Source organism: Melanostigma gelatinosum (genome assembly GCF_949748355.1).
Source record: "Melanostigma gelatinosum genome assembly, chromosome: 15".
Lineage (NCBI taxonomy): Eukaryota > Metazoa > Chordata > Actinopteri > Perciformes > Zoarcidae > Melanostigma > Melanostigma gelatinosum.
Genome location: NC_136648.1, coordinates 17,528,409 through 17,541,529, shown reverse-complemented (window position 1 = coordinate 17,541,529; position 13,121 = coordinate 17,528,409). Strand labels below are relative to the sequence as shown.

The 13,121-nt window shown below is 46.4% G+C and overlaps 1 protein-coding gene across 1 annotated transcript in view; it reads left to right on the top strand.

Annotated features, from left to right (window-relative positions):
- The window catches only part of cdh2 (cadherin 2, type 1, N-cadherin (neuronal)), a 54,962-nt gene that overhangs the window by 23,912 nt on the left and 17,929 nt on the right, over window positions 1–13,121 (top strand). The window contains exon 3 of the mRNA XM_079284635.1: window positions 9,919–10,130. Coding sequence (XP_079140761.1) covers window positions 9,919–10,130 — 212 coding nt within the window. The remainder of the gene's footprint in view (window positions 1–9,918; window positions 10,131–13,121) is intronic.

The window sequence follows — 13,121 nt, the reverse complement described above, 5'->3', positions numbered from 1 at the left end:
AGCATTATTCCCTCTGAAGGTAAAGGAGATGCACAGACCATGCCTTTCTCATCACTTTCTTGTTAATTGGTATTGAGACATTATGGCTGAAATGTAATTAGCATGAATGGCATATCAACGCTAACCAGCCACGGGGTGTGTGTGTGTGTGGGTGTGTGTGTGTGTGTTTTGACCAATTAGATCTCATCTCCGGTTAAACGTAGTGGGCGGTTTCTATACATTTGCCTTTGTCATCAAACTTGACGTACTCAGAAGAAAGGTGCCAGATCCAAGATTGGGAGCGCTTCGTTTAGCCTCTCGACATGTGGGGCAAGCCGGCAGCTTGCTGCTAACAGCGCAAACTATGGCAAAAGTGCTAACGGAGCTAACGGTGTTTACCTGAGGAGGAACTGGGGGGGAACAGGAGGGTGGGTGCTACGCTGTTGGTCGGGACGGCGTTATCCGCTGTAACCGCCACATGAGAGCGGCTGTGAGCTAGCCAGTGCGGCGCGCTCACATGCACTAAAAAGCACGCGCGGCTGGCTACGCCAACAAAGCATAGAGAAGCTCGGTGAACCACACAGGGGGGAGATCGACTTCACTCTGTGCTCAGGTAGACTACTCCACTGTATCTTTACATAGATAATAGTTGTTTGCGTCTATGTAAAATACTGCTCCTTTAACAAGTGCAGCAAAGCTAAAAATAAAATGCATGTGTTGGTCACAATCTCAATCCTTCTTTTCTGAATACAGTTCTAATACACAGGACGTTATTTTACACCCATGGTAACAAGCAGCCTTGACTTCTGGTCACCCGTGCATGTGTGAATTTGACTCATTCAAACTGGGATATTATTCACAAGACTCTTTTGCATTGCCTTGAATATCACAACGTCCTTGCCGTTGGTTTTGTGCGAGCTGGTCATTCGTGTGGCACCATGTAATGAAAGTTTAAATGCGTTTAGAAATAGTGAGGCGATGGAGATGGTTACATGGCTCAGAAAGCAGGTGAGGACTGTAGGATTAGCATTAACCACGTGCTGCTGTTACGCTATGCGTGTTGCATATGGAGAGAGGGCGCCCGCCCATGTCACGCACGGTGGTTATTATTTACGGTGGCTGAACCTGCCTCCCGTCAGTATTAAATGAACTTCGTGTCAAGTAATGACACAGGAGGTTAGACAATTTGTCTGAATTTAATCGCACCCCCACATACATCTGTTTTTAATTTTTATTAAAAACGATAACGTACAAATGGCTTCCTCGGTGGTCCGTCTCCCGGGAAATGTCTGTCTTCTTGAACATTAATTTGCACAACCTTTGCCCCGTTCGAATCAAAGTTTTAATGAAGCGTTGAGCTAACCGTGCTTTGTTTTCTCCCAGTAGAGTACCTGTCATCCGACAATAAATGTGATCAAACTCTTCTTTCTTAATTCAGTTTTCATAACCATTTCTAGCGTAAAAAACTTTAACTATATATATTTCAAAATATATATATATTCTGCTTCACAGAGAACTGGGAACACATTTGTTTTTTTAAAGAATTAAAAAGCCGTTGAAGCTTCAACCAACCATTCATTCCTCAGCTGTGCGCCCAGAAAAGTGGCTAAAAACACAGCTTCCGTTTGCCACTCGCTCATTGCACGAATGACAAATGTGCGAGTGGTCAGGATCATAATTGATACAATATGTTTCCACCCTCGACTGAAACACGCGACGTTTTCACCCAAACTGGCATTTCTGTCTGGCACCAGCCGCCTTCCACCCGCAGCGACGCTGATGGTGTGTTCTGTGCAGTGATAACAGTTTACTCTCTTTCTGAAATGAGTGAGTACCTTCAGCGATTGTTGATGTAATTTCCATAAACATGCCCTGCGGAGTTAAAATGGCAGGAGATCCTGTGCCAGCGCATTGGTGTTTGACAGACAATATCTACTACAGCTAGAGCCGGTGGAGCCGGAGCCTATACCCTAACAATGTGTTTTCAACACTGTTACTTTTCCACTTGGTGAAAGCAGAGGGAGGCACTGACATCATTGCATAAGTCACCTATTCGCTTGTTTCCCTCCCCAACAATTGCGGAACAATGATTGGTAGAGTTCTGGGCAGAGGGATATATTTGTGTCTCTTCTCTCGGCAACAAATCCAATACGAGACGCTCTCTGCTGCTGTAATTTCATAAAAAGTCTTACAAGGCCCAGCGAACATGCCAGCAGAGGTTACCTCACCACTGGTCACTGCCTCCTTCTTTGTCTCTTTGATTTTCACGAGGGTATGTTGACGGGAATGATCAAGGGGAGGAACTAAATAGCTCCGAGTCCGTGCTTTCGAGATCAAAAGGAACTAATAATGTCACATTACAGGTTGCACCGAGGCAGTTTTAGTGCCCGGCCCTCTTCACAAAAGCTCAGCTCAGGAGACGGGGGCGGGGGTGGGGGGGGGGGGGGGCTCATAGTGATCGGCTGAGGTAGCCGGTGGCTGCTGCCCTTTTTAAACTTGCCTTCTTTTGAACATTAACTGCCAAATATATCCGAGAGCCTATGCACCACCACTTCTTTCATCTGATTCTTCACCGCATGTCTATATAGGAAAGGGATGAAATGGACGTGGGTTTCATACATCAAAATGAATTTGTGTTTTTTGTGGGAATAACGCTCGAGCTCTTTTCTTTTTTAAGAAGCATCTTTGCTTGCATCTCAGTGGATGCATAATAAATGAAAGCGATCAATATCGGATGTTTAATATTCATGCTTGTTTCTCACCCAACGCGAGCCTCAGACATGAGTTAGCTTCCTGTCCGGCTCAAAGTGCCCGAGCACTGAAACATCAGTACTGTGGCACGGCGGAGATGGATGGCGGAGCGTCCCCTAAAAATGTGTATTACTACGGGTGTACGATCACCAGAGAGTGACCTCCGTCATACAGGAACAATACAAAAGAGAAGAGGACTGTGGCCACCTTTGAGTGGCTGATTATTCACACTGTGATTTCTAAAAGACACCTTGACCCACCACTGGCCTCCAGCCTCACACGTATTGCTTTATTTTTTTTACCTCTACCTGCTTTTGTTCTCCGTTCCTCCGCTAATCACAAAAGCCTTTTGTAGATTGAACAAAGTGACAAGTGGCAGCAGTTATCAGGTGAAGTAGGGAATAGAGAGCAATTAAAACCCTCTGACCTTCTTAGGAGGACAGAAGGCGGTCAAAGTTCAGCAGCTCATTTTAAAAATACTCTGCTTTACATCGGAGACGTTGTGGACAGAAAGGCTTCTGGAGGCTACATCGTTATGTATGGTCACATTTCCCAAACACTTAGCCCCATCATAGTCCACAGTAATTAAGTTTCATTCTAGAGTATCAATTATTGTCCTTTGAAGTCGAAAGAGAAAGGACACTGGAAGCAGTTTGAGTTCCCCAGCAGATCCATGTGATGCTTTTCACAGCGTCCGCCGAGCTCGTCTGAGAGACGTCGCAAAGAGCGAGCGGGGTTTGACATCCCGGTAATGTGGACGGTTTACCGCCCCGCTAAAGCCTACGTATCAAGCCGCTCGTCTCGATAACCGCGGAGCAAAAAGCCCAGTAGCTCCGTGCTGATAACTGCAGAAGGATGTAGCTTAGCCTTATCAGCTCTTGGCTCCAGTGACACAGTAATCCACACAATGCTCGGCTGTCATTGTGCTGGAAAAACACAGAATCATTTCATTGACCCAACAAAAGGCCTGAGAATAATTGTGATGTCCCCCTGCGCTTCCCCTCCACTACCAACCCATCCAGATTGCTCATTTTCAAAAGGGCAAATATTACTTATTCAAGAGAGCCCAACTGTCATCGTCCTGCGAAGAGAAACTTGTTTTGCTACAGGAACAAGAGGCTTTTAATGAATGTCACAGCGGCCGAATGCTTTCAGCGAGCTTTTCACAACTCATCAGGTATCTACCGAGCATGTAGCTGATGTGTAGCCATGAAAACAGCCAGTGGAGAGGGTGGTGGTAGTTCACTAAAGGCCACAGAGAACAGGGGGAAGTGTTGCCACTCTAAAAGGAAATGGAGGTGACTCGTGGGGGAGTCTGCACACTTTTTTTTTTAAATTGTCCTTTTAAATACGGTGTTTGTCAAACGTTGATTGCTGTGCCCTCGGTGAGCAAAGGCTGTGTGCAAGCAGGATATAAATGCACGTTTTTAAAAAGGAAAGAGAGCGCACGTCAAAACACATGAATAGTTTCCCTCTCCTCGGGGCCTGTTTTTCTACATCAAGGGATCTTAAAACTCTTTAAGGTTGATCAAACTCCTGGCTAACCCCGCTCAGACGTCCATGCTTGAATGCCTCGCTGTGGGATAAGGGGCGGTAGTATCGCTGCGTCTTTTTGAGGGCCTCTTCAAAATTCTCTAATTGAGGCACCAGTTTTTAGAGAGGACAACTAGCTCCAACAATATGCATAAACCACACAAACCAAGTGTTTGTTGGGGGGGGGGGGGGGGGGAATTGGTCAGTGCAATCACGCTGGGAAAGCGAGCCAGCCGCTTATTAAATGGGTTCATGCTCTGGTGCAATCCCTCTTTAGTTTTCTTAATTGCTCGAGACACTGAACAGAGTACAAACACTGTTTTTTCATCCAAATCCCTTACATATTTTAGGCCCAGCTATATGCATGGAATGCTTTGCGCGTTTGAAGTGCGGTGCATTAGCAAAACGCCTTCAAGGGCTTAGTCTGGCAAAAGGCAGTATCATCATTCCCAGATCCAAAGCTTCAGCTACAAACAGTTTACCTTCTCTGAAGAAGACACTATTTTCTGAAAACAGAAAATAGTGTCTTTGTCTCATCCCTGCATCTCATCTTCTTACAATGCGTGGATATTTTATACATGTCTCGAGTCGGCGGTGCAACATAGCATCACCTCAAGCCCCTCTACCAGCGCTTGTTTTGTTAAAAAAGATTGATGATGTCTTCACAGGCCGATGTTTATCGGCTTCCTTCTTGACACAGCAGAGCGCTGCAGGAATGAGTCCTGAAACACGGGAATGAGTTCATGTTGTTGTTGGCTTTTTTAAATTGGGTGAGTTTATTTCTGCACAAAAAACAACAATTGAAAAATCCCGTTGACTTATTGTCGAGGGAAACCCGTGCCACGCTAACTTCTGGGGTTGGCCTACAAAAAACATTATCCCTGCAGCACTCTATTGATAATAGTATTTAAAATTATTAATTTAAATGCGCATAGTTTATACATTTATAAAAATCCTTCTTTATTTGTTGCAGGGTAATTTTCAAGGATAAGACTTACATTTAAAAAGTGTTATTTTATGCGTCTACTTGGAAATTGTGAAGAATGGAATGTAGTAAGTTGCATATCGGCCTTGAAGCTGTAGAATAGACATTCATAACAAGTACGCATAGCAAGCAGTCATTTTATAAGAATTTGAGCATGTATTGTGCTTTTAGCATTTTGTTCAATAATTGGGCAATTACAGAACACGCTGTGAAGGATGTTTTTGTGGTCGGGGCACAGAGTCCGTATGCTGTAAGGGAGTGCTGACCCTAATTTGGCGTGTTCTCCCCACAATTTTTGGACTGGATGACAATTTCGTATCACAGCAGTTGTTATTGAGGCAGCAGAGTGCCAGCTCCACCGGGGCTTAACCGGATCTTATAAAGAGCGGCGCTGGCATGGATGTCTCGCACAGCGCATTCAGCTGGAGCCTCCGCTTCATATCGCATTGTCTCGTCGCCGGTGCAGGCCACCCTACTAAACCTGGTCACATTCCTTTGCGAATAATGCATTTTGTCGGGGGGGTTGTTGCACCATTCGCCGGGGTCGGGCGGGAGGGTCGCCGCTGGGGCATTTGCCTGGGTCTGCATTTATCCTCGGCCACTGATGACACACCTACGCTGAGTATTTCTCAACTTGCCAGTCACCTCACTTCCCCCGCAAAATGAGTGGCGGTGTATTGGGATGATCTCACATGAGAGCTTTCAGTCTTGTCACATTAGAGGGACTTTCAGCCGGCGTGTATACGGGCGGACGTAAAAAGCCGAGATCGTGGAACGCTTTCCTTTGCCTCGGCGCAGTCTCGGAGCCCACATTCCACATTTCAAATTAAACCTCTGTCTCTCTCGCTCTCTCGCTCTCTCGCGCTCTCTCTCTCTCTCTCTCTCTCTCTCTCTCTCTCTCTCTCTCTCTCTCTCTCTCTCTCTCTCTCTCTCTCTCTCTCTCGCTGCCTCTCTCTCCCTAACTATTTGTGTCTGTCTGAGTTAGAGTTATCACGTGACGGAGCAGACAATAGAGAGGCACTCTGGCACTACGGAGAGGTTAGCCGGGGGTTTTGTGTTGCTTGTCAGTAGGGGGGGGGGGGGGGGGTGGGCATCTAAGCTGTGAATAGAACCATTGAGTCGGAGGTAATTTTGGGCCCCGGTGCAGGGTATTAGTTGGACAGGCCTTTCTGCTGACGGGCCTGTTTTTCCTTCTCTCTCTCCTCCCACCACCCCCCCTCCCCTCACTCTTTTTTTTTTAACCCCCAGGCCCCCGGCTGCTGCATCGGCATTTCTGTCCAAACCAAAGGCCTTCATCGTAGCGGCCATGACGACATGTCTGATAGGGCGTGGCAGCCAAGATCCTCCTCTGGCCCTGCACCTTAGGGAGCCCATACATCTCCGTAGATATGGAGAGGTTGCAGCAGCCAGGGTTCTACCGGTGCCGCGCAACACATTCCCGTGGTTTTATAAGCCACCAGAGCGCGTCTGATAGATGAATAGACACATGCTGGACACGCTCAAGTGGTCAAGAGTGCCTGTAGGACAGAACATGGAAGCACATGGGCTTCAGTGTTTGACGCTGAAATGCATTTGGTGGTGGTTGTGCTGATAAGTAGTCGGTTAAAAGCATAAATGATTTGTGAAAAACAATATTCATCCAAACTAGCTGAGGCAGATTGACATCTGTAGTCTATAAATTACTGTTTTAAGATCGGACAAGTCGGTGTTGCATTATGGGAGTCCTGTTCGTACTTAGTGGCAAACTGAGGACTGGAATGGCCGAAGACGTTATTATAATTAGCAAGCGCTACACAAACTCATACCTGCAGGCAACTCATCTACCTGAAAGCAACTTTATAGAAGCGGAAATGATTTCCATTAGCAATTAATTTACCGTTTATTTTCCAGCTTCCTGCCAAATTTAGTCTATAAAACATCAGAAAAATTGTGATAAATGAAAAGAGCGAAAAGTGATGTCTTTTAAATGATTCGTATTATCTGACAAACAGCGCAAATATCTTCAATTCGTTCAATGATGGATTAAGCGACTAATTGTTTTGCCTCTAGTTCCGCCTGCTGTGTAACATGCCATAGCATTGACACCTCAGTCAGAGTCGTGCGAGTGAGACATTATGCAGCTGTGGACTGTCTTCTGCTGCATTGTGAGCTCTTCTGACAGCCCCTCACTCTGTATTCCACCTCTGTCTGAGGATCTGCTGTCTTTGGCTGGATTGCCTGAAGGCTTTGAGTTTACAGGCGGCTGGCTTTAGGGAAAAACCTCCAGAGAAAGAAGGTCATCTATCTGATGTAAGCTTTGCCGGGTTCAAAGAGGAGGAGAAAAAAAAGGAAAAGCTAATTGGTCACGGGTAATTGAGCAAAAGCAGGCAGGACGGAGATGGGCAATATCAAGTGTATTCCAGTACGGAGGGAAAGATCTTGTCGTGATCTTCCATCTTCATTATTGGAACCGCTGGCTCTCCTGCGATGCCATTTCACCGTGTGTGCCGTTGAGCAATATTGAGACGACTTTGCAAACTCCGCAGTGAAGTTTTGTTCTCGTTTCGTCAGTGTTTAAATCTTTTAGCAGAAGCCTGTGATGGAGTGCAGCTCACGGTCTTTTCGGAAGATTTGTTCTCCCTGTTTTGTCTGGCAAGATCGCATTTTTCATTCAACCAGGGTCGATAACTTTGCGACTACACTGAATTACAAAGTTCCCTCATGCGACCTTCTGTTTCTGATTCATTCTCTGTCTCTCTTTCTTACTTCTTAATTCTATTTCCCGCATTCAAAAACTTGCTTTAAAAAAAACAAAACAGAAGGACAATGCTGTTTTAAAAAAAAACAGCATTGTCCTTCTGTTTCCTTCTGCTCTGTTGATTTCAGCCATTCTGCCTTTAGATCACTAAGAACACAAGTACATCTGGGACCAAAGGGTTCCTACCTGGAAACATTGACCTCGACTCCTGTTTTCAAGCTTCAGCTGTTCGTTGGCAGTAGGTCGTTGAGAGGTGACGCTTCCCTGTAGTCACGCGTCGTTTCGACAATTCCCCTGTCGGCGAATCTCAATGTATCGCATCCTCAATTCTTTTCTATATCACAGCTCACGGCTACTTTTTCCACTGTTATTACAAGCAGTCAGATAGATCTGAACTCCCTTGTTATTTAGACAAAAGCTGCATCGCATACAAGCATCTGTGTGAGCCACCTCAGTACATCAACACTACAGAAATTCAACACAAATCCTTCTGCTGTGCATTACAAGTCTGCTGTAATTTGCAAAAAGATGTTGTTTTTTACATAGCAGCACTGAAAGCGTATGGCATTTCACACTGCATGAATTAGCCTAGCGGCCAGCAGACGTTTACTTTCTCGATGCTCTTCTTCTCTTACTTGGTTTTAAGTCACTGAACTGAAACCAAACTCCATATTGAGTTCCTCACCGCGTTCCATTTCCTCACCTCTGACAGCGACGGGTGCACTTTAGGACAATAGATTGCATGTGTTTATGTGATGCTATTAAATTAGGTCTGGGGGGCTACACTTATGACTTCCTTTGGACCCCGAGTGGATCTGCTGCATCCTCTCCCCGAGCCCAGAGGAACTCGACGCGCCTCCGAGTGCACGCGGCGCTCTGGAGACATCTGTGGGCCTCCAAGGTAGCAGCACAAAGGAAGATTAGGCACCCTGCTTCAAGGCTTTTGTTAAGTAATTCCACATCTCCTTTAATAATTCAAAGCGGCACCAGCCGAGCCTCCACACAAGCGATATATGGCAACGTTGTGATCTCTGTGGCCGGAAGGGATTTTTATCTTTTCCTTTATGCCGTTTTGTGTGCCCTAAACATGAGGGGGAGGGGTGGTTTCAGGGAAACATATCCACACAAAAGGATCAGACAATGATGCTCTTAGGTGTTGAGTTGTTTGTGTACATACATCGTGGCTACATAGGCTGTGCTGTAGTGTCACTCACTTGAAACATGAACCGGTGTTGTGCCACTGAGGCACCGCTGGGACTCCAGCCCCCATGAGCCACCTGTCTGCAGTGTATGTTTGTATGCGTGAGTTTCTGTGTTTTTTTGTTTTTGTTTTTTTGCTTCTTGTGTGAACATGCTGATGAAATAAACATCACACACACTCCTCTCGCTCTCTCTCTGGAGGAGCTGCATATCGGCAGCCATCCACGGAAGGCAGCCCTGTATGTCATGGGGGGACAAAGCTAGCATGAGATGGCCTGAAAGCTGGAAATAAAACAGGACTTATCCAGCACCATCCTAGACACATGTTAATACATGCTGCATGGATTTCCACAAATGCAAGCACGGTGGGGGCATTTAGACAGTCTAATTTACACTTCATGTTTGTAATGCAATGTTTGGGGGGTTTGGGGTTCTTATTTAATAGACGTTCAGGGGCACACTTCCCCCCGCTTTTTTTTTTTTCTTTACTTTTCTCTCCCGCCAACTCTCTCCTCCACTGCACCTGTTTTGAGCAATACCTTTGGGGCACAGCTTGAGGTGAATAATGTATGAGCGAGGGAAAATCAGAAAACCTTTGTGGACCCTCTGTGTCTGGCTGGCTGTCTGTCTTCCACCTCCTTTGTCTCAATCGCTAGTTTTACCCTCCAGGTTTCTCCCTCACTTTTGGGCTGATTTATTTCTATACATTTGTTTCTCTCTCTCTTTCTCGCAGTGAGGTTCGTCGACTGTGGCCGAGGGGGTCTGGTGCGGCTTGAATGCAGTAACCCGTCTGACTTCCAGGTAGAGGCCGACGGAGTGGTCTACGCCGCCAGGACCATCCGGCACTCCACGCCCGCCGCGTCACCGCTGCTGATCAAGGCCATCGACGCCACCACTCGGCAGCAATGGGTGGCTCAAGTCAGGCTGACGCCCTCCAGCCAGCAGGTGAATGCGCCTTAACCACTTCCACGACATCTCCGACTTGTTTGTTGACTGATGTTACCGCCGCAGAAAGGTGGAATGATCAATTCTCCCCCCCTCGCATCCAATAACTCACGCTTATTAGGCACACCGCACATTCACAGATGACTAGTTCCCTAAATTGTAGCAGGTGTTCCGAGAGACTAGATGGATGCTCGCTAATTAAAACTTAATGTGTCAATTTAGTAGGAGCACAAACATATACTCTACACGGTCAGCGGGTAGCGAGAGCAGATGCAAAATGGCTCCTCGTTAAGTTGATTTTCGGCGAGCGTGCCGTGCGATTGTGAGGTTATTGCCTTATCATCCAAACGGGGACACGCCTCTCAGTGCTGTGGAAGACGGGAAGCAGCTGTCTGAGCTGTGGAGAAAGCGCTCCAACTGTTCCGCTGGACGTGTTGCGCAGTCATCTGCAATTAGTTGGGATGGCCGTGTGCTCATGTGTCAACATGGCGGTTGGCCGTGGATCAGAGGAAGTGCACAACAAACCAAGTGCTTTCTGTCCGCCTGGTAACCAGGAAATGAAAAGAAGCGCAGAGAGGCCGTGTTATTGTAGAGAACTCTCACTTCGGTGCCAGTGGATTATGTGATCCTGCTCAATTAGATAATATCTGTTGCTTTGAAGCTACAGTGGCGAAACTACAGTGGTGATGCCACACACACACACACACACACACACAGACAGATTTTTGAACTGTCTGAACTGCCTATTCCATTTTTCTTTCTTTTGAAAAGCTGTAATTGACGGCACACAAACTATTCCATACTGTGTATGTATGCCAATTATAGTGTGTCAACTATTTCTTATCCTCTTATCTAAAACTATGCATTTGTTTGTCTATTTATTTATAAAAAACTATTCATGAATCTGTATCTAAAGTCGCTAAATCTAGTTGGCGACTCTGTGTGTGGCTGTGACGGTAGGAGAGTCGCTGCCTGTGCCACCGTGTGCGCGACGCTAATCACCGCGTGGCTCGTGCGTATATATATTTGACCGGCAGAGAATCTGCGTTATCTGAGACCGACCGGTCATGTCAGCTCAAAAACGGGCCGATCGATCGGTGCGTCTCTGCTGTTCTCTCCTCTGTGTGCTGCTCTCTATCCCGAGTGAGCCTTTATGTGCATACGTTAATGATCATCGCCATGAGATCTTAAATCATTAGCCTTCTGGCATCTTAATGAACACCCCCAAAAGCAATAATAGTGTTTGCTTTATAAAGAGCGATGTGCGTCTCTCCCTCTCCTTTTTCATCCCTGTAATACACTTAAGCAAATGGCCACAAGTGGCCGTTCCTAAATGGGCTGCAGAGCAGATAATCTGAGGAAAGGCGGGTGTTTTATTGTGCGTGGGTGCAGATTAAAAGTTAACACCAACAGTTGCTGTCTGCTGGGCCCAAATTAAACCTGTGGCCGGTAATGATTCCATGGCTTTACAAAACACCGTCGTTAGCCACTGACACTCATTTACTATTGGGACTGCTGCAGGTATGTGCTTTTAATGGGACCATTACTCACTGTTGTCGGCCGGTCAAAGGCAAATACTTTTTCCTTTCTTCTTAGTTTTCCAATAAAATTCCGAAGCCCACGTTGACTGTACATTGTTCAGCAGCAGCTGTTTACTGATCAGTATCTGCGGACAGCGGTTGGGTTTGCCCCCTGATTTGTCCGTAATGAAATCAAGGATTGACTTTCCCGTATCGCCCACGATTATGCGGTCATGAGCGGTTATCTTCCCCCTCAGCACAATCATTGTCATGAATCATCACGCATCTCTTAATCACATAAGTGATTTGCATTTTTATTTTTTTTTATTAGTCCATGATTGCGGCAGCCTTGGGGGAAACATTTTAATCAATGACAACCAAACAATATCCTCATTAACATGAGTGGCCTCTGCCGCCGGCTCCACCTCTATTACAACCCCGGAGTCCGTGAGGAGAAAACATGTCGCTATCTGAAAGGGAGAATTTTTCTAAAAAGGACAAATAGGCGCATACCTAATCTCTCTCTCCCCCCCCCACCCCCCCACCCCACACGCAGGTCATCACTCAGCCGAACACTCTCCTGGACTCTAAAGTAGACTCTGGTGGGAAGATGGAGGGGGGATTCAGAGAGCGTAGATAGGCGCGGGACCTCCAGCGCTCCACAGATAGATGCGTGTTGGGCTGAACGAACCCAGCGTGCCATTCATCATTCCAGACGCGGGTTGCAAATAATTACTGCCCTCACTAATGCCCTCACGCGCATTCTAATGGGGTAATAGATATTTCTGAAGCACGCTCCTTCGCTATCTGGCCGCTCGCCTCTGCATTTCCAATGTGTGAAAGCAGTACAATCGGATTTCAAACATGATTAGTGGAAGCTTCTGCGACAGCTCCCCAGATGTTAAGCGGTGTGGGGGGAGGGGGGATATGGGTCACGCTATAAGGTGACAAAGGGGTAATTATTTTCTGTATTTGCATAGGACACTCTGTAGTATTCTGTAGGACTTGACTACCTCACAACCAATCAACATTTGAATAAGGCAACAGTAGGGGAGATACTTCAAGGGACTTGAACGCTCCATTGAAATCCCAGCTATCATTCATTGACATTGACGGATTTTACATATTGTTTTTCTGTTTTCCTTCCCGCCTCATTTCGTTCAAGGTTATTTTAACTTTCCCTGGCACTACTTCAGTCTCTGGAGCGGCATAGGCAATTTGAGCCATCTGTGTGTTTAGTGTCTGGCTTGCAGGTACCATCCTCCTTTGTTTCAAATCTCATTCATTACAGCCGAGGGAGGATGGCAGATCCATTATGGGAGCTGGTCTGTCTGTGTGGGCGCGTTTTATCAGGACATAAGAAGGGGTCTGCCGTTTAAAGCAAAGAGGACTGTCCGTGTGCGGCTGCTGCTGCTGCCGTAACCGCACCAAAGCATTTCAAGGCATCACATGTTGTACTGTCGATATTTTA